This window comes from Zerene cesonia, chromosome 28, assembly GCF_012273895.1.
Source record: "Zerene cesonia ecotype Mississippi chromosome 28, Zerene_cesonia_1.1, whole genome shotgun sequence".
NCBI lineage: Eukaryota > Metazoa > Arthropoda > Insecta > Lepidoptera > Pieridae > Zerene > Zerene cesonia.
The window spans coordinates 563,889-588,192 of NC_052129.1; the positions used below are offsets into that span (position 1 = coordinate 563,889).

Here is a 24,304-nt window from a genome sequence, read left to right on the forward strand (position 1 = left end):
AAAAAAAATCCAAACACCAATTCCATCCATACCATCTGGATGGTTAGCGGTCCACCACCATACGCTTCACCCGCAACTTCTTCCCGCGTACGATGAAGATTTGGAACGACTACAAATAGTCAGTTTGGTCCTTCGAGCATACATAATTTGCTATTACAAAATTCAAATCGTATTATCCATTAATAATTGGATTAAATGTGATATTCGATCTTAAAACACTAAATATTTTAAGACATCGGTAACCTTTTTCCCAATAAGAATCATTTAACTAAAATTCCTAAATAATCCCCATCCACACAAGTAACATACGTTTATACATACACGTAACAACTAAGTCAAGTGGATGAAAATATAGAAACAATATAAATGTGTATGTATTTTCAGAACTTGCTGCAAGTGTGCGAGAGGATCCCGACGATTGGCACGCAGCTGAAGATCCTGTCCACGGTTAAAGCAACCATGTTGGGAGCGCAAGGTATCACTTAGGACTAGACTTATTTGAGGTCTTAGAGTTATAGATTATGTTTATAACTTCATTATCGCTACTCCATATAAGATTTCTAATGTTGCTTATTACTGCTTGAAGTGTTAATTATAATTGCTTAATTACTTAATTATAGACAACTTAGCCGTCACCATTCATCAAAAACTATATTAAATTTAAAAAAAAGACAATAATTGTACAATTCCACTATCAAACAAAATACACATTCAAGTTGTATGTTGTTTGTTTGTTTGTTACACTTTCACCCGAAAAAGAGTAGCAAACATCCATCCATCCATCCATACATACATACATCCATCTATCCGTACTTACAAACTTTCGCATTGATAGTATTGGTAGAATATTAAAGCTTATATAAATTTATATTTATTTTATTTTACGCAGTCGGTATGGCGGATTATAGAGGTATTTTATTATATTATATATAAAACTTAACATGTAATAAAGTTATAATAAAAGGCAATATTTAAAGCTATCGCTTCCTTTTTAGATTTAATAAAATCATTAATTATTTAATATTTAATCCTATTTTTTTCTTTGAGTATTGAAACGTTTTTTTAAATATGATTTATTCGTGTTTCAATCCCGTTTTATATACGTGTTTACATTATATTTCTTCTTATTTAGTAAACATATTTATTATATGTTATTAAATCAATTTATTTTTATAGGAAGCGAAGAGGACCAGGAGGCGACTGAAATGTTGGTGGGCAACGCGCAAAACCTGATGCAGAGCGTAAGTTGATTATGATTTATGGAATTATTACAAAATATTAATGGATTAAAGGGATATGTTATTATTATGTATGGATGGAGTATGATCTTCATCCATACAACAGTAAAGAAGTGATGGGTAAAATGGATAAACGAAATCTTTGTAGCAGGATATTTGTTGTGCCAAAAATTCAATATTGCCATAATGTTTTAATTTAAAGTGACTCAACTTAATATGTTCAAGATTCCTGTTTAATCCCAAGGGAGCATTTAATCGGGATAAAAAGTATCCTATTACCCAAGTCGGCTCATACCCTGTCTGTATACCAAATTTCACAAAAATCCGTTCAGTAGTTTCAGCGTGATTAACGGACAAACATTCAACGAACAAACCTTCACATTTATAATGTTAGTGTTATTAAACTGTATTTTTTCTAAGAATATTTATTTCAATGCAGGTGAAAGAAACTGTGAAAGCCGCCGAAGGAGCGTCGATCAAAATAAGGACGGAGCAAGGCGCCTACCGGCTGCGGTGGGTGAGGCGCTCGCCTTGGTATCAGATTTAATCGAAAAATGTACATTTTTTGTACCTTTTATGGTACTTAAATAAGAAAAAACAACATGGCTATAGCAATTGGATGAAAAATCAACAAATTTTTTGTCCACATTCAAAATAGATAGAAATAAAGAAAACAGCGAAAGGGGCATTCAAAGTTATTAGAAAAAGCAATAAAAATATAAAATAATACATGCTAGCTTAATATTAAGAAATTTATAATAATATACAGATCATGTAATACATTATTTTGATAAATAAATTCTCAAAAAATCTTCCCATTATATATATCTTATAGGTTATACACGGTTGCTATATAACTTCTGATTCTTTTTATTACAAATATAATATATATACAAGCAATAATAGCTCATAAGAATGAGTATAGAAAGGCTAAATTTGCGTCAAAGCGCAAATAAATAAGAAAAGATCTTTGTGTTATGGCTTGGTGGTGTTAAAAAAATATAATATACAGTCTGATTATATTTACGTATAGTATGTAATAAATGTATTTATCGGGTGCTAAAATATACAATGTTATTTAATAGTATTCTTTATATATATATATATTGTGATACATATGTATTTTGAAAATTTCGTAGATTTTAAATCCATAAACAGATTTTTTTATTTAATTTCATGAATTCTTTACGTATATATAGAAAAGCGTATAATTTACTATAATATGCATGTGTGTGTCTGTCAATGAGATTTTTTGTTGTGTCCTGTTATTTTACCGAACAAAATAATACGAGTACTTTCTGTAAAATGAAAATAGACCACAGATGCGCAATAAAAATTCAAACGTAGTAGATTTCAATAAAAATGTCCTTTTTAAAATGTATTGTTAAACCTCATCATTTGTAGCAGAATAAAAAAATATCGAAATATTCAAATAGCCATATATTTTTATTAATTAACTATTAATTCGCCAATTCTTTCGCAGTTTTAAAAATTATTTATTTTACATATTATAACTCACAAATTAATATTATGTTTCGCAAAAGTTAGGGTGTAGTGTGATTCGAAATGAAAGTGCCATTCAAGTGCTTTATAGTGTTACGTGAGATCTGGTGTGATTGTATTCGTTAGAAAATATATTTTAATATAGATTTTATATACAAAAAAAAAATCGGAAAAATAAATGGTTGTACTAAAAATTATAGATTAGAAGATAACGTACGCGATATATATATAAATAAATTTATTTAGTGCTGTCTCTACTTATTTTGTAGCGAAATTTGTTTTTAGCCATGATAATATTTAATGTTGTATTTCGCTTATATAAACTCAAGCGATACTCAATTTTAAGTAATCGTTAAAGTGTCGTAGGAACAGAAATATGACACTCAAAATTGAGTATGGTTCTAATATCTAATATTATACTATTGTATGGCCTTATATTAGCGATGCTTTTACGATATTGAAAAATATAGATTTTTTTAGATTTCTTATTTTATTTATAAAGATAGTTAATTCAATAAAAAAATAGCGATCCCTGAGAATTTGAACTTAGTAATTATTTTTATACAGTTCATAAATCTTACCTTTTGTATATTACGAAAAAAACAATATATCACTCAACTAAAAAAATATATATATCGAAATACTTAGTGAACAGTTGCACAAAATGCTAATTATGCGACAACAGCCTTAAAATGGCATCAAGTATCACAAGCAATATTTATTGTAGAGTGTAACAATGTATTAACACCCTTTTTGAAGCCTGTTTCACAAAAATATTTGCTTGTTGTCTCGAGAAATTTCTTTGGCAAGCAATAAAATAATTGTCAAATCGAAGTGAAGGCACATTTCGTAACATGAAAGAGAAAGAAGGTGAATAGACGTTGAGAAAGAAAGAGAGAGCTGAATATTGAAAGAATTAAGCTGCGTAGTTATAATGATTAAATATTAACCTTTTTTATGTTAAAATCGCCCATATTTGTGAAACAGGCGTCTTAATTTGTAAGATCTTTGAGTAAACACTTAAATCGTATTACCATAAGTAGAGTTGTATTTTTGTAAGTATCGAAACAGTTTTAAATGAAGCGAACCATCGCGTATTTTTATATATTTTATGTCATGTTTAATAAATCAAAGGTTTTTTTTAACAAACAGCCAAACACCAAATGTCAAAATTATGAGAATAATTATTTTAATTTTTTTAACAATATTAATTCATCTGTCTTGTGAGTTAGATAGAATAATATTTACATTATAATAGTGTGTGTGCTTTTTGCTACTGTAATATTTTAATTTTTAACACATGTTTTTTTTACTATTTTGTTACATGAATTTATGTTATTTATTCTAATAAAGCTTTTCATTTACTTCTTGTTTTATTTCATCGCACGTTATATTAAGTTGAACTGAATAATGACCCACGGATTCATCCGTATGAATAACCTTTTAAATCCCAAAGTTCCCGTGGGCATATTGGATCAAAGAAAATCAGTAGCAAACTTACACTTCATTACAAAAGGTATCTGCCTGTAAAGGTTGCGTTAATATCAGTCCAGGCGTTCCTGAGATTAGCAAGAATTAACAGACTATAAAAATTATACAAAAAAAAAAATGTTTCATACGTATACTGAGTATAACCGTGTATTTCAATTTAACAGACACTTTAATATTATTTATTGTAATAGATGAACAATAGAGCTTTAAACATTTTATAAGACGAAATATCCCGAAGTACCTAATTTAAAAAGTCATAATTAGCTTTTTAAAATACACATGTTTGTAGGAAGTGAAAACAATAAAACTCAAGGTCATTAATAAACTTTATTATTACTATATACAATAACAATTAACAAAGGTTAGTCTTTAATTGTGCACAGACAACAAAAACCAAAATATAAACAACCTTTTTATAGTCTTATTATAGTGTTATCTGTGGTCTCCTTGTAACATTGAAAAAACATAACGGAACACTAAAAATTAACACGCAAAAATAAATTTCGTCAGATTAAAAATATAAACGTTTCTGTATTATGTAAATTATTTCTGTTTCTTTCTATATTACTAGTTAGGTTAGCTGTGGTTTTCAACCTAGCAAAGATGTCAAATCACAACCGATATATTTAATTTAGACCCGGCGTTAGGTTCTAAGAGTTAGAGAGACAGGCTCAATGCTTTCCATTAAAATAGATGTAAAGATTTTCAGAACATACTAATAATGAAAACTATAATTGTTTATTTAAAAATGAATTTCTAGCTTTGTTCATTCTACAATACAATTGGGTAAAGGATATTATCAATTATAATATAACTAGAGTTAAAAACTCATAACAGAACAAACACTTAAATCTACAACAGATAAAGATAATTTGTGCAACTATTAATTTAGTTAATATATGACTAGATTCTATATTATCTAATGAATACTGAAAAATTGACGATTTTCTAGCCCATAATAAATCTACATTCGTATGATACAGTTTAGAATATTCAGTTACAATTTTATGTTCTAGATTACATCTAAATTGATTATTCCTAGTATAGTAGTACTCGTTAGTAATTTTTATTTTAACGAATTTATGGTAATTTTTGTATAAGATTTTTACAATATTGTATTAATCCTGTCCCGTGAGTGTAAGCGAGATAGCATGAATAATTCAAATGAGTTCGTAATAATTTATCTCAATTTCAATCCTTTATTGGCGCCATTTGTGTCAACACAATAAAATTAAATATTGCTGTCTATAGTTCCATTGCTTGCTTGCAAGGATTTATTAATAGCTTATCTATTTAAATTAACTGTCTTTCAGCACACCGTTAGAGGATCAGGCGTATCAAAGTTGTCCTTAAGCAGGTCGACAAGTGTCAAATTTCCCGCGCATATTAAGCATAGATAAAAAATCAGTCATCTAGTAATAAGCTACAAATATTCAACAATATCGCATTTTATTGATATATTAGGGCAACTGACGCCGTAACTCAGGTTTAGACCATGCGGTTGACTCTTGTGCCTCTCTGTAAGAAGTTTCTGGAATATTGGAAGTATCGCGTATTCGAAAAGTTCGGATTCAGAGCTCGCGGTGTACATTTTGCGGTCGGCTGACTCTTGCCTCTTTGATTCGCCGCGCGTGTACGATTTACGCTCTTCGCGACTGCTTGCTGATTCTGTTAATGTTGAATATTTTTATGAGTTACACCAATATTCCGAAGCGGTTTAAATATAAAAAAATATATAATTTACGATAAAATTGTGTGTGTGTGTGTGTTGTTTTTTATTCTTCTTTTTTTTTATTGTCCGACTATCAGGACGTAGTTAGTAGTAGAGAGTCAACACTCACCGCACTTCCTAGCAGCAACATTTGGGCTGCTCTTATGGTGAGGCGGGTGCGCATGCGTGCGGGTAGGCGGTACGTGCGGCACGTGCGGCACTTGCGGCACGTGCGGCACGCGGGGGGCGGGTGCGACTGGTGCGGCTTGCGAGAGACGAGCTTCGTTCGCGCGCTTTAGTGGTTCGGCTTCTTGACGGAGACGTTTAGCTGGGGATTCTTGCCCTAAGAATAATTATTGTTCGCTTAGACTGAGAATTATTTACTTGTGTATTGTGAAGATAAAAAAGTAATTGCTTTCTATTTTGTATGAACGGTAACATGCAGGGCAACAGACTTTAATACACACACAGTACGTGCACTATTTTGATGAATATAAAAAATTAATAAGTATAATATTTCATTCTACCATAAAATCCATAGTAAAAACATTCATTAAGAACTGACAAACTGATTAATGGTTATACGAATATTGATTTTTAATTAGTTTAGAAAAGAAGAACACCAGCTGTTGGCGACCTTGAAAGGGCATAATGATCATTATTGGTACAACGGGAATAAAAAAATAATAAACCAAAAAGAAATTATAATTATAAATATCTGTATAGCGACATCATATATCTAGTCTGTCTATTTTTATCTCTCTTTCTTTATTTTACTCCTGACATAAAGCACTGGAACCATAATTTTTTGAACTGTATTTTTTTCGCACACAGTTAATTATCTAAAGCATACCTTTAGAAACCCTGATAGTATCAGGATCTGGTTTCCAACTGTCTTCCTGAATCTCTTTAGACTTGTCCAGAACTTTCCGCGACTCTTCTTTCTTCTGCACTTCTATTCGCTCTGACTTATCTTCTTGATACCTCATCTGGAAAAAATCAATTTAATTGACGATTATAATTGAAAAAAAAAACAATTATTACAAAGAAAAATGAGAATGTGAGATGTAAATTTTATTATATGCAAATACTGCACCTGTGCAGTTGACTGTCTCCTCTTGGTGAGGGTTTGATGAGGAGGCGTGCTCACCGGCTGAGGGAACTCAGAGCCACGACGCTGGAAATTTTCAAATCAAGACCAATATTTTTATTTCGCTCGTATATTTTTTACAGGGTGTACTGCACCACATGATGCAAATAAGATAAAAAAACTATTTCTGTTGCTGGCAGATTTTTCTTGAAACTGTTTTTGTGAAATCTCTATTAGTTTTCGCGATACACTAAAACCATCGGGATTTTGTTATTTTGATTTATTTTGGAATAGTTTTATGGTAGAAAATGAAGTGTGATTTTTATTTACAAAATTAAAAAGTTTCACCTTGGACAGTCGGTCTGACATTCGTAGAGTTTCAGCCTCCCGATATCCTTCCGGTGTCCCCACTCTCATAGTACCCGCTATAAAAATGACAAATAATTTTTTCAATATATATTAACAATCGTGTAGCCTAGCCTGGTAAAATTTTATATTTAACGGGATTTTCGTATTCTTTAACTTATATATGCTTAATTCATTATGCATTGAGGATATCAATAGAATAATGCACTCAAAAATACGTACTGTGATTAATTGATGCATTCGAAGCCCTCCTTTCGCTTTTCGTTTCACTGTCTCTGAAAGAAATATTTGATTTAAATTGTATTTGGTTCATACTATTCTTTTTACTTTTATTCATACAATGTGATTAAACTAAGAATACGAAATTTTATGTACATACAGATTTAATTTAATATCATACAAACCTGTGATGGTGAGGCGAGGATTGCTGTCTACTTTTCTCAGACACGCTACGCTGTATTGGCGAGTGCGCGTGCGCTGAAACACGAATAACGCTTGATCGGTCTAAAAATTAATACACAAGCAGGGAATGGGTAGTAAGTTATGCGAAAATTAATGATACTAAATTTAGAGTTGATCTTTCTAAATATTATAATGGCACAGGATATGGAATAATTTTTTTCTAACAAGGTATGAGCGTAAATTTAATACCAGATTGCGGCGACTTCTGGCATGTGTACTGAAACGTGTTGGTGTCCCACAGATCACTCTGCACCACGATGTAATTCTCTTTCTTTCTCCTCTCTGAGTCTTTTCTTTGACCTGAAAAAATTAGATAATTTGAAAGAAATGTTTTTTTTATCTTTGTCTTATTTTGGGCTTTTAATGGTTAATTCGTAATGAATTTTTATGCAATAAAATTATGTACGTATTGGAAAAGTCGGAAATATATAAAAGTGGAAAAATGCATAACTACCTATCCACCATCCTACCAATATTATAAATGCGAAAGTTTGTAAGGATGTGTGTGTGTGTGTGTTTGTTGCTTTTTCACGCAAAATCTACTGAACCGATTGCAATGAAATTTGGTACGTAGGCACCTGGACAACTGGAATAACATATAGGCAACTTTTTATCCCGATATTCCTACGGGGTACGGACTTACGCGGATGAAACCGCGGGGCGCAGCTAGTATGACATAAATATGAACTTGCCTGTCTAATGGAATTAAGTTAAAACCATATAGCTATGTTGCAGCCGAAGGAAACAATCAGTATTACGACTAATCGGAATTGTAGTAATTGTCCATTAGCAACAGTTTCAATAAGGAAGTACTTACAGGATTTCCTCCTTTCCATTGACGAATAATCTAGATCAATATCCAGGATATCTTCTGGTTCTTGCTTCGGCTTTGGAGGTATTGGCGGGTCTCTCTCTTGACCTGAAATAAAAAATCAGTATATAAATTTGTCAAATAATCAAAGATGATTTGATTGAGAGGAAAATTAAACTATCTCTGTGTTTATAAGATGTGGTTATGAAAAACTAGTGATAAAAGTATTAACAATAATGATCATCCTTTCGAAAAAATTTTTGATTTCTGTTCTGACAACCAGACATTAAATTATTACCATTGCTCATTCATTAAGTGTTAATCACTCACCGATAACCTTCCTCTCCAAGCCTGGAGGTGGTTCCTGGTCGTCAGAGGACACCCTCATTAGATCAGACAGCAAAACATGCCCCGAGCCGCTGCGGCGATGCGCTCGGGTACGTGACTCCCGCGGGGGAGTTTTCATGCCATCGGGGGTTTTGAGCTTCTTTTGAAATTCTGGTGTCTGGGGGGAGTTGTTTAATTCTCTTTTAGTTAAGTCTCATAAATAACAAGAGGGTAGGGAAAAGCAGCCAACAAACTATTATCTTCTATTACCAGCCTATTAATACGCTATTCCATAAATACATCTAACCTTATTGACCTTGGGCGCAGCTTTAGTGTACATGGGCTCCTGTAACTTAGCTGGCATGGACTTAGCCGTGTCAGCTGTGGTGGCCTTCAGCGCTGGGATCGTCTTAGGTTCAGCTTTTGCTGGTTCCGGTTTGGGAATTTCTTGTTCCTGAATAAATATATAAAGATTATTAGGTTATTATACAGTGATCATAATCAGCTATTCTATCACTATAATTTAGTTTTTGTTTTTTTTTTAGTTATTTTATAACAAAGTATCGATTTATATCATTTTTCATATTTCATTGCTTCAAATTGTTTGAGGTTTCTTCTTTAGGTGTAATATTCCACATCAGTAACGTGATTATAAATTAACATTTAAGACACTAGATTATTCAATCCTAGTTATTAAATAAATCGAGCAAGAATAAGTAATAGTCAATGGATCATGTACGTAACGATTATATGACAGTAAATGTGTTTTTTACTTTTTTGTTTTGAGATATAAAATATTGAATTTAAACAGGTAACTTCTATTATTTTAAATAGCAAACATGTAGTAGTCTGAGATGGTTATAATGCAAATAATTCATCTTACCTCGTTTGCTGACCACCCATACGGTAGTTTAGCTAGCTGGTCCTTCTCGGGTACTGCTTTCGAGGAAGGTGGACTGGTGTAGTCGAGGTGGTTCTTGAATGATACATTCTTTGTTTGTTCTTTCTTCGGCTCTTTTACCTCTTTAACCTCTTGGACTATGGGTTTTGGCCTGTGTGGTTGTCTTGCCAATTAATAACTTAAACAAATGATCGCTTTAAAATTGTAATAACTAAGCTAAATTTAAATGGGACCACGTGAGTACAAAATGGCGGACTAATACCTCAAAGGCCAATTTTTGCGACTTGCTGATTCAGCATATGGCCTGACGGCAAACAGCGTTATACTATTTCATCTGGTGACGCTTCAAAGTTCTAACAGCTAAAGCATACGCTTAACATGACTTTTATTGCGTACTATTAGATATTTGGATTGAGTTATTTTTTTATGTCATTTACTATTTATCTATCTTTCTTTCTTGCCAGGTAAGATGAAGCACACTTACTTATCAATAGGTAGTTGCATGGAGAGGCTGGTTAGCTCATTGTCCGCGGCGGACGCGCTCAGGCTGCACGTCGAGGTGATGTCGCTAGTCTCTGGAAGCGACTCGTGTATATGTATTTGTGTGAATCCGTTGTATTATTATTGCTTTTTATTAATGTAATGGTTATTTTTAGCCGAAGTTCCCAAAAGCGAAAGAGGTTCCCAATTCGACTGCTTTTTTTAAACGCCGGGGATTTTCAACCGAATGGCATGGTTCTTTATGTGTTTGATAACAAACTATTGTCATTTGATCCTATTTTAGCATCTATGTTGTACTTCCCTCCCAAGGAACGTCGGTACCCTTTTTGTAGTAAATAATTATTGTACATGTATTTTTATATGTCTTTTTTATTTTAGGAACATTACTGTAACTGTACACTTAAATATGTCCTATTTTTTAAACGTATTCTATTTTTTAAGTTAATATAGCACATTTTTACATGACATTACATTATTATAATTTATTACTTATCCGTTCATACCTGGATGGCTAATGTTTTCTTTGGGTATGTGCAGTTTGGTCCGCTGCGTCGCGGGCGACTTGGCGTCCTTTATCGAGGCATCTATGTCTTCACCGAGTTTGCTGAGCAGCATCTGTAAATTATTGTTAAATGCAGTAGTTAATCGACAGCAGCGCAGGTATAAATATGCTTAGCTATGTTCATATATATTTTCTACGTTTAAAATTTATTTTTACTTTAAAGTTTATTATTAAATACATCAACATCTGGACACGATGCTGTGACTAAAACTAACGAGAATAACTTCAAGAAGAGATGGTCCCTTTAGTTCCGTTTTCATGATAAATGGAACCCGAATAGACACGAATTTACGGCGGTTCTCTAGATTGCGCATAGTTCCATACAAATTGTCCACCCGTTGTCGGCCTCCAGTGTCCCTTCGACGTTCAAAGGAGTGTCGAAGGTCCGTCACCTGCAGCTCGGTCTCCTTGGCCTGCAGCGTGCGGCGGTAGCGCGTGTTGTAGTGGCGCAGCTCCTTGAGGCGGCGCTCCAGCTCGGGGCCGGGCGAGCGCACCTCGTGCGCGGCGGCGGGCCGCAGCGTGGCGCGGATGCGCGCGCCCGCCGCGCCCGGCTGCCCGCTGCGCCGCAGCTCCAGCAGCTGCGGGCCGGGAGCGGCTGGCGTTAGGAAAACTAACCAGAGCATGCAAGCAGGCCCTACGGCTGATGTGCCACCTAATTGTATATCGGCAGTGCTTTTTGGGGGTTTGGTTTTAAAATTGTATGTGGTAGTCGAGCACGCTTCGGCACGAATTGGGCCAGCTCGCACCGGGGAAGTACCACACTCCCACAGAAGACCGGCGTGAAATAGCATTCTGCTGTGTTTCGTTCGGTGAGTGGGGGAGCCGGAGGCCCATATCCTTTTCCTTACCCTTCCCAGTCCTTTCCTTTTTTCCTATCGCCAATCCTTTCTTAATCCATTCCCAAAAAGTCGGCAATTCATTTGTAGAGGCGTAAGGTCTGCAAAGGACCTTATGCCTCTACAAATGTTCATGGGCGGTGGTAGCGCTTACCATCAGGCGTCCCACCAGCTCCATTGTCGACTGTAAAATAAAAAAAAAAAATAAAATAAAAAAAAAAATAACATAAATACGTTAACGACGCCGTCACCATATGTAGTATGATCATCCACTAACAGATCAAATAAATTCAGTAGCTGGGAAAAGTCGCAAATACATGTTCGTTAAGTAAACTTACATTGTGCTGTAATTTTTAAAAACAGTAATTAAATAATTTAAGTTGATAAAGCAAAAATGTACTTTAAAAACATCATACCTTGGGAACAAACACCAGGCAAAGCGTCGCGGTTGTGCAGAAAATTATAAAAATTGAGATCAAAACGAAGAGCGCATCTTTGTGGTCAGCTAACACCTGGAATAGAATTATTATAAAATATAACTAAATAGGTTATTTTTGTATATAATACTAGCTGCGCCCCGCGTTTTCACCCGCATACGTCCGCATCCCGTAGGAATATCGGGATAAAAAGTTGCCTATATCTTATTCCAGTTGTTCAGCCGTCTATGTACCAAATTTCATTGCAATCGGTTCAGTAGTTTTTGCGTGAAAGAGCAACAAACACACACACATCCTTACAAACTTTCGCGTTTATGATATTAGTAGGATGTGCATTGAGCAATAAAGTATTTAAAAGTAAATAAATGTTAACTGATCATTAGAAGTAATTCAACTAAAACATCAACTAATAATAATTGATCTACAGATTTTACTATACTTTACATTATAATATGGTGGAACTATCAAAAAAGTAGTAATAGTAATTTATGAACTATTTCAAAATAAAATAAAATGTACCGTTATCAATTAATAATAATAAATCTTAGAGATTTCAACAAAGATTGTGAATCTCAGCAACACTGCATTATATTATATTCTATATTACAAAGCAGGTATGTCCCCGAGGTTAACTACATGTATTCTTCTATACCAATCATATAAAGCAAAACAGTTTGTTTGTTTGACCGCGCCAATCTCAGGAACTACACGACTGATTTCAAAAATACTTTCACCAATTAACATTTACTTGATCCATTGATTGTCTATTGTCTACCCTGAACAATGACTATGGATGTGAGCTTAAATATGATATTTAGTATATCATGTCATGAATGAATGACGGTGAAGCTGATGATAGTGATGATATAGATAAGTTATCCCATGGACCAACTGACCAGCGCAATGGGCGCACCCATGATGCACATGATCAACACGTTGTAGACGGACAAGCCGATGTGCTTTGAGTCGTTCAGCGCGGGAATGGAGACGTGACGCGTCTCCCACGCCAGGAATGCCCCGAACACCTGCAATGACTGATTGACTGACCACGACCACGTCCATGTATTCATGCACGTGGTCATGACCATGTGGTCAGGACCATGATCGTGACTTTAATCAGTATTGTGAGCACTACGTTTCTATGTCAGTGCTAATTATAGAACAGATATTTTGAACGATTTGTCTCGATTTATTATTAAAAAATTAACATTTACACACGATTTATCTGTGAATTCATAGTAAATATATAGAGAAAATTCAGGTTTGCTCAAAATTTTCAATAAGAGATCCATATTTTAATTTATTCCACTGCATCCTCTTCTTTCTATGATCTAATTGTATTGGAAAGGTGTTATAATGTATATTTTACTCACCAATAATAACCCTTTGTAGATATAAATCACTCCGATAAATATGGGCATTCGTTCCGACTGGCAGTATTCATTTTCTTGTACTATGACAATATCTTCACTGGTAGGATGGGGCTGAAAGTAAAAAAAACCTCTTTACCGAAAATAAATTAGAAAATATTTCTATATTAATTATTTTTGTGTGTTATCTTATCTGATTAATAAATAAAATAGATAAATACATCACAGTAGGCACTGAGATATTTGATGCGAAAAAACTATCCGGAAATTTATTTTAGGTAAAACTAGTAAAGATTGGAAAATAATTCCTTATTTTAACAAAGGTATGGAACAGACTCTCAACAACACGTAAAGAAGAACTAATCTTACATAAGCCTCCATTTGCTTAGTGGCTCTGTAGAAAGGGTCTGATATCTGCCAGGTGGTCATAATAGCGAGGTCCACGCACAGCAGCACTCCCACCACCATGAATAGCTGGTAATCTTTTATCACCTGCAATAAGGTATTGAGAACAGTGGATTTTGCTATTGAGATTTAGATAAAGAGCTGGTTTTGATTGTTTCACTTTAATATTACATCGTAAGTAAAACGGAGTATTGTGTATAAAATAATTAGAAGATAAAAATACTAGGATTAAGTACTCTGTTGCTTTAGAGGGTGTCACCAGAATATTGTATCAATTGTTGTTTGTATAGTCTTTTTTGTAATGAATTAGAGAAACAAAGAAGATTAAAAAGATTGTAGTTTTGGGACTTTTATAACCACGTAAAAGGTCTAACAATACACATCCCTAAAGGAGTTGCTAGTCCAAATTTTAAAATGGGACCAAATGACAAGAACTTCCTATCAAACACAAAAGAACAGGCCAATTGGCTCAAATTCAAGGTAAAAAACGTACCTTCTTATTAAGTTTGACGTCAGTGAAGATGGAGTGTACGCGCCATGTTTTAGAGAACATAGCGCCAAAAGCTAAACTGAAACCCGCCATCAGAAGCCACGCTCTCGCCGTACAAATGTATGGGAACGCCGCTACACATTCAAACAAATGTTCAACAGTTTCTATCAGTTATTTTTATAAAAATACAGTATAATGAATAAAGACATTTGAAATGCGAATGAATACAAAATTTTATACTGGGCATTTCAATTTGACCCCTAAGATGGGTTATGCCGCTTAACAGGAAAAGAAATAAGGAGTCCTATTCTTTCGCAATATACAAATATTTTAAATACTTCTATAAATTAATAATATCAGTAAGAAATTCTTTATTTAAAGCTATAATGTAAATAATTAATGTCTTATTCTTAAAAGATAAGAACTAAAGAAGATTGGATTTTTTTAAAGTCTCATTTAATACACTCGTTTAATTATCACATTAAAAGGTGTAGGGAAAGGAATTTAGATACGCTTATTTCAACAGATAATTTAAAGATAGAGGCAGATGGCAGAAACTAATTAGTAACGGCAACAGCATTGTAAAAGCATGACTTAACACGCGCAACACAAACAAAGAATAAGCAATAAATAAAATAGCATGTAAAATTAGTTATTAGAACGACAATGTTACCGATAAAGAACCAAACATACATAACAGAAACAAACGGAAGGCACATGACAAACCACCAAAAGCACCGCAGATGGATAGAAAGGATAAAACCAAAACTTGGAAACATGCTGTCGACTCCGGTGACCTAGATAGAGCCTAGGCCTTTCTCAGAATCATGCTACAAAGGGGTTCCCAAAATTTGGTTGGGGAATTCCAGTCTGCCCAGGGTCGAAGCTCAAGCGAGGATTGGGAGAAAGCTATTACCTCCACGCGGTACTTCCTGAGAAAGACCTAAGAATCAATGGAGATGATGAGACCATGGGTGACTAGTGCCAGCGACATGCGAATCGAAAGTGCTAATTTTAAATTTATATATTAATTTAAATCGCTATTTAACTTTTTGAATTTAATTGCAAGTTACCTTCGATCCGACAGACATAATGAACATAAAGGTTATGAGTGAGTCAGTAGCTATAAGATAATGTGATGATGAAAGGCACTTACCGATGCTGCTGAGGCTAGAGTCCAGCCCGAGGAAGATGACGCTTAGATAAGTGAGCATGCAGCCGACAATGATGAGGTTGTTCAAGTGTGGTGATGACATTTTGATGTACCTGAGGATTTTAATGTGATACGAGTAAATTGTATTATTTATAGATGTGTGTTGAGTGTTCCAGTTAACGATCAACAATAAGGCATTTCATATAAACAATTCAATATTTTATATGAAAGTCAAAACCATACTTGATTGTGAAAGAAATCATGCTTTATCTTTTAGAAATTCAATACGAAAACTGATTTTTCCATTTGATTTAACTTTGTGACGTCTAACGTCTTGTTAACTAAGCTTCTTATAATATTTATCGTTATGCGGATCTTTTTCGAGGTGCATGCCTTTTTAAGAGAAAACCTTTTAGAATATTTGCAACTGGATATGTCCCATTGGGGATAAATAAATACCTCTGGTTCCTATAATGAATGTTCATAGCAAGAAAACCGGTCGCCAGCAAGATGCCGATGCAGGAGCAAGAAACCAGAACAATGTAGATCGTCAGGTTCACTTGAGTGTGTTCGATCAGGCGGAGGGTGCGGTCTTTTGGAGGGTTTCTGAAATCAGTGTCAAATGTATGAATAAATTAATTTATACATTTAAATATTAAAAATGTGTAAAATATTGGAGCAAGATAAATGCGTTGCACAGATTTATATAAAAATTTGAAATCTTAGATTTTATTAAAATTTATTGTCACACACTTATAAAAGTTACAGTGTAATTTAAAATGCTATAAGCTTATATCTTCTCTCTAATATATAAAATTCTCGTGTCACAGTTTTCGTTGTCATACTCCTCCGAAACGGCTTGACCGATTTTGATGAAATTTTTTGTGCTTATCCGGTATCTATGAGAATCGGCTAACATCTATTTTTCATACCCCTAAGTGATAAGAGTAAGACAGAACAGCGTTTGCCGGGTGCAGCTATTACCTTTATATTTGTGTCGTATCTTACACAGTCACATTCAAGATGTTTGAATTTATCCACATAGCATGAAGTCGTTGAGTATTAATATTAATTTATAAAAGCAAGGACCAAGCGTACAGCCCTGTGGAATTCCAACTACAAATAGTTGCTACTTACTTCCCGATCCACTTGAAAGGGTCTCCACTGCTCAAGTCAAGGTGATCTCTCTCAGCGCAGTACTCTCCAACCTTCACTTCCCCCACCAAGTCCCCTTGGAACTGCTTCAGAAGGATGGATGCTTTGCGCTCATTATCGTAGAAGCGTACAGGACCCTACAAATTAATAAATATTACATTTTAGATTGCAATTGAATTAAACATTTTTTAAGAAAATTCATCAAAAAGAAAAGGTAATTTAAGATTAAGAAGGGAGGGACAAAGTAATTTTCTGTTTTTTTTCTTTTGTTTTTTCTTTAATACAAATCAATTTAATCTCAGTCTCGTTACCGTTACTCCTTCGAAGGTGACATTAGTTAGAGCGTCCAGAAACAGTTGCTCCCACTCCTTGTCCCGGTACCGAAAGTCTTGCACCGTCCTCTCCTTATATTTCAACTTAACCCGATGAGCCACCGTCTGAATCGCTAGAGCCATTGCCCAAATACCTGCGGGTTAAATAAACATTAATTTATTGACAACAACTGGAATAAGTATCTCTAAATGTATACAGAACAGTCTATCAGTTAATTTATGCATTGTTCATTTTAGTTTGAATTCAGTTTCGCAATTCAATGGTCAGACTCTTGAGAGCTCTCTATTCGTAATTTAAGTGTGTATGCTTTTTTATTAAAGTAACTTTTTTAACAAGCTTCTATAACTCCTTCAAATTATCAAATGCAAAAACAGGGGGAGTATTAGCGGGTTATATAGTTATAAGTGCTGAGGTAACAAACTTAAAAAATAATACAGTCGAATTTCTAACCTCTTCCTTTTTCGAATTCGGTTGAAAAAACAAACTAAAGAACAGCAAATAAGTAAGAAACTAGAAAATAATAAAAATTTAATAAATAGTTCACCATCATATGTATATCCGTGAAACCTGGAATATTCAACGCCCCTTCTTCGGTCGTATTCTACTTGGTAATCTTTTGCCGTCTGAAAAATAATGATAAAAACTTCCTGTATGATCCATTAATTGGTGACACACTTTCCAAATAATGAATAAGAGACATTTTGAATTGTTATAATAACGATAACTGCAATTTACATAATAATACTTATGTCCGTTGATCAACCAGCTATAACTATCTGCTGTAGTTGGTTGATCAAAAAACATTAAGATCATATAATAATATCGAATACGTTATGTGCGTTACGTTCAGCACTTTTTTTATTGTGGGATAGGGAAGCGCTTGGCTACCATCTCGCCTGCTGATGCGTATGCGATGATAAGCGTAGATGTAATCTAAGATGGAGCGCGCTTCCCTAGGAGGTACCTGTTCACTCTACTTTTGAAGATCCCCAGATTATACTCGTCAGGGAACACAGACTCAGGAAGCATGTTCCAGTCCCTTGCGGTTCGAATAAAGAATGTAGAGTCATATAGCATGAAGCGCTCTATGCACAGCTAATATCAAAAACACATAATTCTAAATATCCTAGGCCAATAAATAGTCCACTCACGATCCCCGACACAGTAGTCTCGCCCGTGGTAGAGAGCGGCAGCAGGTCGGTGAGGATGGCGGTGTCGAGCGCCGCCGCGAGCTCGCGCTGCGCGCACGGCGCGCGCCGCTGCCACCACTTGTGGCTGTACGTGCCCAGCAGGAGCCACGTGTACGCGCGACCGTACATCTCCAGCCTGGTGGGTTGCTTCCGATATATTGGAGCAGCGATAATCCCAGAAAGCAAATAGTCCCAAAATACGCGGAAAATAACTATTCTTAATGTTATGTAAAGCGCTTCTAAAGTTCTAAAATGTAATCGAGTTGAAAACATCGTAAAGTGCTAGAATAATTTTCTCATTATTAGGAGAACGTTGGATTTCCGAATCAAACTGGGAAGAACTTAATATTACATACCATAATATACGTGTCAATGACAAAATATAAAAATGACGCAACAATGGTATTAATTTACGGACATAATTCTTAAAATTAATACAAAACAACTCACTTATAAGCTTCACAAAAGATCCTCATCGCCCAAGTTTCGTTGAAGTTGCCCAAAATAATTCTTATATCCTTTTCTTTCAGCTTGTTCAACGCCGTTCGAACCTCAGTTGCGAAACTTTGAGTCTCCGCTATCTCGAAACTTCCATTATCCAGATCAGCGAGGAGACGATTATGGGCCTGGACAAAAAATATACGATTATGTCCCTTATTTTCATCAAATTACGTGTTTGTGTTAAGAAAACATCGCGTTCTTAATTTTATAGCATTAAAAGGTAAATCCACAAACCAAAGCATATCTTGGCTCATTCTGGTACAGTGTGCCCACTCTGGTCCAGTTGAAGTGCTCCAGTAGACGAATGCGCGGGATGTTGAATGCGTTCTCGGAAGGGACGATACGGAAGAAGTTCGGGAACGCCTCTTTCGTGAACATAGGGTGGGTGTCCGCATATGACAGCTGGGATGAGAATGATGTTTGTTAGGAGATTAGTTGCTTTGGTTTTTTTATTATGTTTTTTATGTTTTTTATTTTTATCTTGTACTTGCGTGGTCCTTCCATGTTCTATTAATTTAAATTTGATGTTTGAGAAGAATTATTTAGTTAGCTCTATAAATATTTTTGAGAACAAATAATATATAATATAATAGTAGTTATTATACATAATAGTAGTTCATACCAATGTATGTTGTTTGTACAATATTATCTTTGTTTGAATCTTTTGGCGTTATCAAGATGTTATTGTGTGAACAATTTCTATCTTGCCTTAATAAATCCACCATTACACAAATTAAAAACATAATCTTGCCTGAGTAAGGTGCCAATGTTTCGACGCCTTAGCGATAGGATCTGTGACGTGGGTACACGCGGCACCAAACAGCATCAACTTGTGGGGTCCGCTGTGCATCATATCAAAGAATGACTTCACACCAACCGCTGCGTTACACTGTTCGACAATTTATCATATTAGACCAAGACAGAAAGAAAATGTGTCTCTTAAGCCAGCAAAATAAGCAATAATTATTATTTATATTAGACAATAATATATTCTGTAGATCAAACTATATTAATTGACGAGGTGTTATGAAAATAATCAAACAAACGTGACGTGATCGGAATAACTAAGTAGTTATACCGTAAATAAACCACAGAAAACCGGCGTGAAATAATAGCTTGCTATGTGTTTCGTACGGTGATTGGGGGAGCCCTCCTATCCCTTCCCAGTCCATTCCTTCTTTACATTCATCAATCCTTTCCTTATCCCATAAAAGCGGCAGCGCATTCTCAGAGGTCTGAGCCTCTGCGAATGTTCACGGGCGGTGGTGATCGCTTACCATCAGGCGAACCACCAGCTCAGTTGCCCGCTATGACATAAAAAAAATTAGAACATCGTATTAATTAACGAGTATCTGAGAAATCTAAAATTATATTTTATATTATGTATGGTGTGATGATGCTTTAATGATTACTTTAACAAATTACACAGATAAATAAATATAAATAAATAATCTTTATTCAATATATCCCTTGTTATAGAGTTCAAGGTAAGAACGTCAATAATATAATCGATGTGATGTTCAGGCTGCACGCAACGAAACGATAAAGTTGCAGTCATTGAATGTCGACCAACAATCAATATATTATGTACGAGTAAGGCCTTATAGACTTCAGTGATTAAATATAGAAAAGCTTTAGACAGCTTGAAGGTTGTGGTGTGGGACAGCTAACGATAAAATATTATTAATATACTTCCTAAATTTATGGACATTAGTTAGTCATGAAAATAACTCTTTTTTCTTGTATCTAATATTCAAATAATTCGGGATCTTTTGAAAAAGGACGAAGGGAGTATTTTAGGCTGCTGAATTTCACCACAACAACGTGATTGCTTTCATCATTTGCTTTACTCACACGGTATCCTGATTAAAAGTCTATGTCATAATTTGTTTATGAGTTTTGACGGCCCCTCCCTGGCGGGCCCTGAGAATCTATGAGCCTTCCTCAAAAAAAAAAAACTTAATAGGTAGAAGTTAGTCGGCAGTCGTTAGTAAGATGTAGGTAGTCGGTAATCGGTAGTAGATATCTTGTAGTAGATAATAAGTAACAAGTAGTATAGTAAATGTTAGTATAGTATATCATAATCTCAATGGAAACGGTTGGAAACAGATCTTCAGAAAATATGGAAACAGCAAATTTTGTGATTGTAGATATACTTCGTTTAATATTTTGTTAGTTTGTAACTGTTTATTTTTTACTATGTATGTAAAGATTATCTGAATAAAAGGCTATATTATTATATTATATTATATATATCACTAGCTGCACCCGGCAAACGCTGTTCTGCCTTACTCTTATCGTTTAGTGGTATGAAAAATAGATGTTAGCCGATTCTCAGACCTACCCAATATGCTTACCAAATTTCAGAGGAATCGGTCAAGCCGTTTCGGAGGAGTATAGAGACTAACATTGTGACACGAGAATTTTATATATAAGATAATCTCACCTCAGTATCATTCCACCACATATGCAGGCGGTAGTTCCGGAGCACAGTGTCGTGCTCATTCACGTGGTCCAGCGCCAGCTTCACGCTCGGCATCACGCCTCGACCTACAGCGGTGTTCACATAGCTTTGGTACACAGTTCTAGATTGAATTTTGAATCTTACCTAGCTATAGATAGGGACTATCTTAATATGTACCAAGCGTTCATGTCAACGATTAACTAATTAGTAACTTCTTTGTTAAAGTAGACTGTGACACAGTTATAATACTAGTATGGTGTTATGTTTTAATAATATCTATTATCGTGATAACATTTTGCATTTATTTGAAATACTTCTTTATAGGTCTACAATTTATAGGTATTATATACTGACAAGTCGAAAGACCTAAACTTGTACACATAAGTATCCTATTGTTTAACATTTAATATGAGAAATGAAATGTTAGTTAATTTAATGTAAAAATTTATTATAAAAATATTTCGCATTCTCCAGTGGTGCGTAATCGCCGTAATAACATAACTTACCTATCAGTAAAACGGTTGAGTTATAACGAAAAACAGTTCGGGTATAACGTAATTAAAATGATAAATAAAAGTAACTTTATTTCTATTTGAAACTGAATATAGATTCGAGGAACCGTATTTTACAGTAACAATTAGTATCATGATATGATAATCATTCATTTACTTTCAATTTTAAAGTTACTGTTACGGTTCCTCGAATTTCTATTATGGCGAGCATTTCGATTCTTCGATATTCCGAACGATACCCATTAACGCATCAATTAGTCGATGAGATCGTTTAACTAAACTAATTAAATTAAATATCGAGATAAGTTAACTTTGAGTACAGTTTGAATGTTTATTTAGTGGAATTGATTAACATGATCTTTATTTATAAACAGTTTTTTTTAACCGAAATGACGTAGGTTTGTAGGTATACAAGTGCAAACTGTAAAACAAAACTTTTAAATTTTTTATTCAATTTCCATACCGATTCATTAACAATTCTGTTATAAAAACTATGCAAGATGCAATCTCGAGTTTTACATTTATAAATGTGATACGTAATAATGCAATGTCTTTAAGACACTGTTGCTAGCATGAACTCTGTTATAATATAGGATATATTAACTCGCGTCTGCTACAGTAATCACAATATTATCCGATTATTACAGACTCGTTAAATTTTACGTACTCTTAATTTAAATCTAACTGAAAAATTATGCTCAAATAGATATTAAAGACTTTATAAGGATTTTAAATGCGATTTATTCATAAAGTTGTTTATTCCGACGCATCCATCGCTTTAAAGCGAGTGATATCACGGTTTAAAAGTCTTTTATTTTTATTTTGCTTCTTAAATACATAAAAAGGTGCACGAAAATGCTATCGTCTTTAAGTATTCATCTCAGAATTGATAGATACCAGTGTTAGAGTTTTCAACCCCCTTGCCGAATGGAAAGAATCCTGCTATGTAGACATCGGTGCGACGGTTTAGTATGGCGTCGAGGTTCGGCTTCTGAGGTAGACCATGAGTAAAGCCCAGGATGGAGCAGATGATGAGCAGATCCATTTGCATCCTGTAAAATGAATGAACTTAAAAGTTATCGTGATGTTTTTATTAGAACTAGATAGTGAAGTAGTTAGATTCTAGATTTAAAATTATTTCATATCATCCAACTCATTTATTATGTTACACGGTTCAAGTTCATTGTATAGACAAATTAATGATATTTTAATGTTAAGTCACCGTAAAATTATTATGTGTCGGATTATTTATTTTTTTTTTTTTCATTTGTGAAATGGGCAATAGATATAATGACATATGTTAGTTTATGTTAAAATTACATTCGCGGAGTTCCGTTGACGCGCAACCTGTATCCCACATACATTTGGGAAAAATAAATTCTTAATGCAATATGATACATACATAATTCCTATAAATTCCCACATAGCCTAACTAAAAAGAATGCTTTAAATTGCAAAATAAATGTTACGGATCACAATTGTGCAATAAGTCGGTATTTATAATTGTAGTGTAGCGTTATACTTATTAAGTTTATTTTTGTAACGATTTTAAAATTTCCATCAGTAACAACTTCTTAATGCTCAGTGACTTAGGTAGCCAACATATTTTTGGTAAACTAACAGTAGTTACCAACATGGGATTGAAAAATGTGTTAAATTAATTGTTGAATCTTGCACGTGTCGAAGGTATGCTGCAGAATGATGATTGAATATAATATCTGTATTGCGAAATCAAAACGATTCACACAACGAACGAAATGATAACGGATGTATAGAAAAAGTTATAAAATCTATCTGAATAACTATATAAAAAATGTACTTTGTGGGTTTAATTTGATAATCAGATTCTAATTATTACCTAACCCGTTACGACGATTAAAAACTACGAAGGTTCTCCATTAGTAGTTCATTTATTTATTTATAATATTCCGCTACAAAACGTGAGCGAGTACCTCTTAGCTACTTATATTATGAATATAAAATATAATTCATTGCTTATGTACCTACATATATAAATATTAGTCTGCGAATAAATATTATCTACCTTTTTTACCATGTTTTTATTTAAACAGATTTTATTTTATTACAGATTGATTAATAAATATAAATATTTAGTTATATTTAAACTTGTTGATGTATTTAAAGATCTATAAGAGCTTAAACTCAATAATATCGATAAAATAACACCAAAAGAGGATGAAATAAGAGGTGGAAATTTAGACGTGAAAGAATAATGCGAAAACCTAGCTCAACCTAAAAGCTGTGTTTAATTATTACTCACATTTTCATAACACAAGGAGAAAAGGCGAAACTTCGATAAAATTCACACCATACCACGTGAAAATGTTATTTATCGCAAACACTCAGTCAATTTTATATCTAGAATACAATTTCGAAATGTAAATCTTTACACCATTGTATTTCATGGCTGCTATTTATAAATGCCTTGAAATTATTTAATATTTCGTAATAGTTACGGGACACCAAGCTCACGT

The 24,304-nt window shown here is 34.0% G+C and overlaps 2 protein-coding genes across 3 annotated transcripts in view; one reads left to right on the top strand and one right to left on the bottom strand.

The window, feature by feature from the left end:
• The window catches only part of LOC119837635 (vinculin), a 32,563-nt gene extending 30,276 nt beyond the window's left edge, over positions 1-2,287 (top strand). The window contains exons 23-25 of the mRNA XM_038363324.1: positions 385-475; positions 1,177-1,241; positions 1,678-2,287. Of these exons, the coding sequence (XP_038219252.1) occupies positions 385-475; positions 1,177-1,241; positions 1,678-1,785 (264 nt within the window). The 3' untranslated portion in view covers positions 1,786-2,287. The remainder of the gene's footprint in view (positions 1-384; positions 476-1,176; positions 1,242-1,677) is intronic.
• A 2,312-nt stretch (positions 2,288-4,599) lies between these two features.
• On the bottom strand, positions 4,600-24,304 carry LOC119837667 (gamma-aminobutyric acid type B receptor subunit 2). 2 transcript variants are annotated; one of them, XM_038363388.1, is made up of 32 exons: positions 24,091-24,304; positions 22,707-22,861; positions 21,280-21,383; positions 19,585-19,722; positions 19,068-19,235; positions 18,783-18,958; positions 18,294-18,468; positions 17,687-17,765; positions 17,121-17,275; positions 16,792-16,946; positions 16,114-16,260; positions 15,658-15,767; positions 14,505-14,635; positions 13,976-14,098; positions 13,610-13,720; positions 13,133-13,261; positions 12,216-12,311; positions 11,356-11,541; positions 10,905-11,016; positions 10,385-10,475; positions 9,883-10,051; positions 9,307-9,453; positions 9,003-9,177; positions 8,679-8,780; positions 8,051-8,161; positions 7,804-7,876; positions 7,622-7,674; positions 7,382-7,458; positions 7,040-7,120; positions 6,797-6,932; positions 6,074-6,286; positions 4,600-5,900 (listed from the first exon to the last, which is right to left on the bottom strand). In XM_038363388.1, the coding sequence occupies exons 1-32, from the start codon at positions 24,096-24,098 to the stop codon at positions 5,656-5,658; spliced, it is 4,131 nt and encodes a 1,376-aa protein (XP_038219316.1). In that variant the 5' UTR covers positions 24,099-24,304; the 3' UTR covers positions 4,600-5,655. The 2 variants fall into 2 exon arrangements, with proteins under 2 accessions (XP_038219316.1, XP_038219315.1); XM_038363387.1 differs by having other exon boundaries at positions 21,280-21,386.

Bases quoted from the DNA above. Each gene is read 5' to 3' on its own strand.
- LOC119837667 (XM_038363387.1), bottom strand. The intron at 16,947-17,120 runs GTAACGAGACTG...ATTAATTTGTAG, and splicing joins TCACCTTCGAAGGAGTAACG to GGTCCTGTACGCTTCTACGA. The intron at 14,636-15,657 runs GTAAGTGCCTTT...TTGAATGTGTAG, and splicing joins CTCTAGCCTCAGCAGCATCG to CGGCGTTCCCATACATTTGT.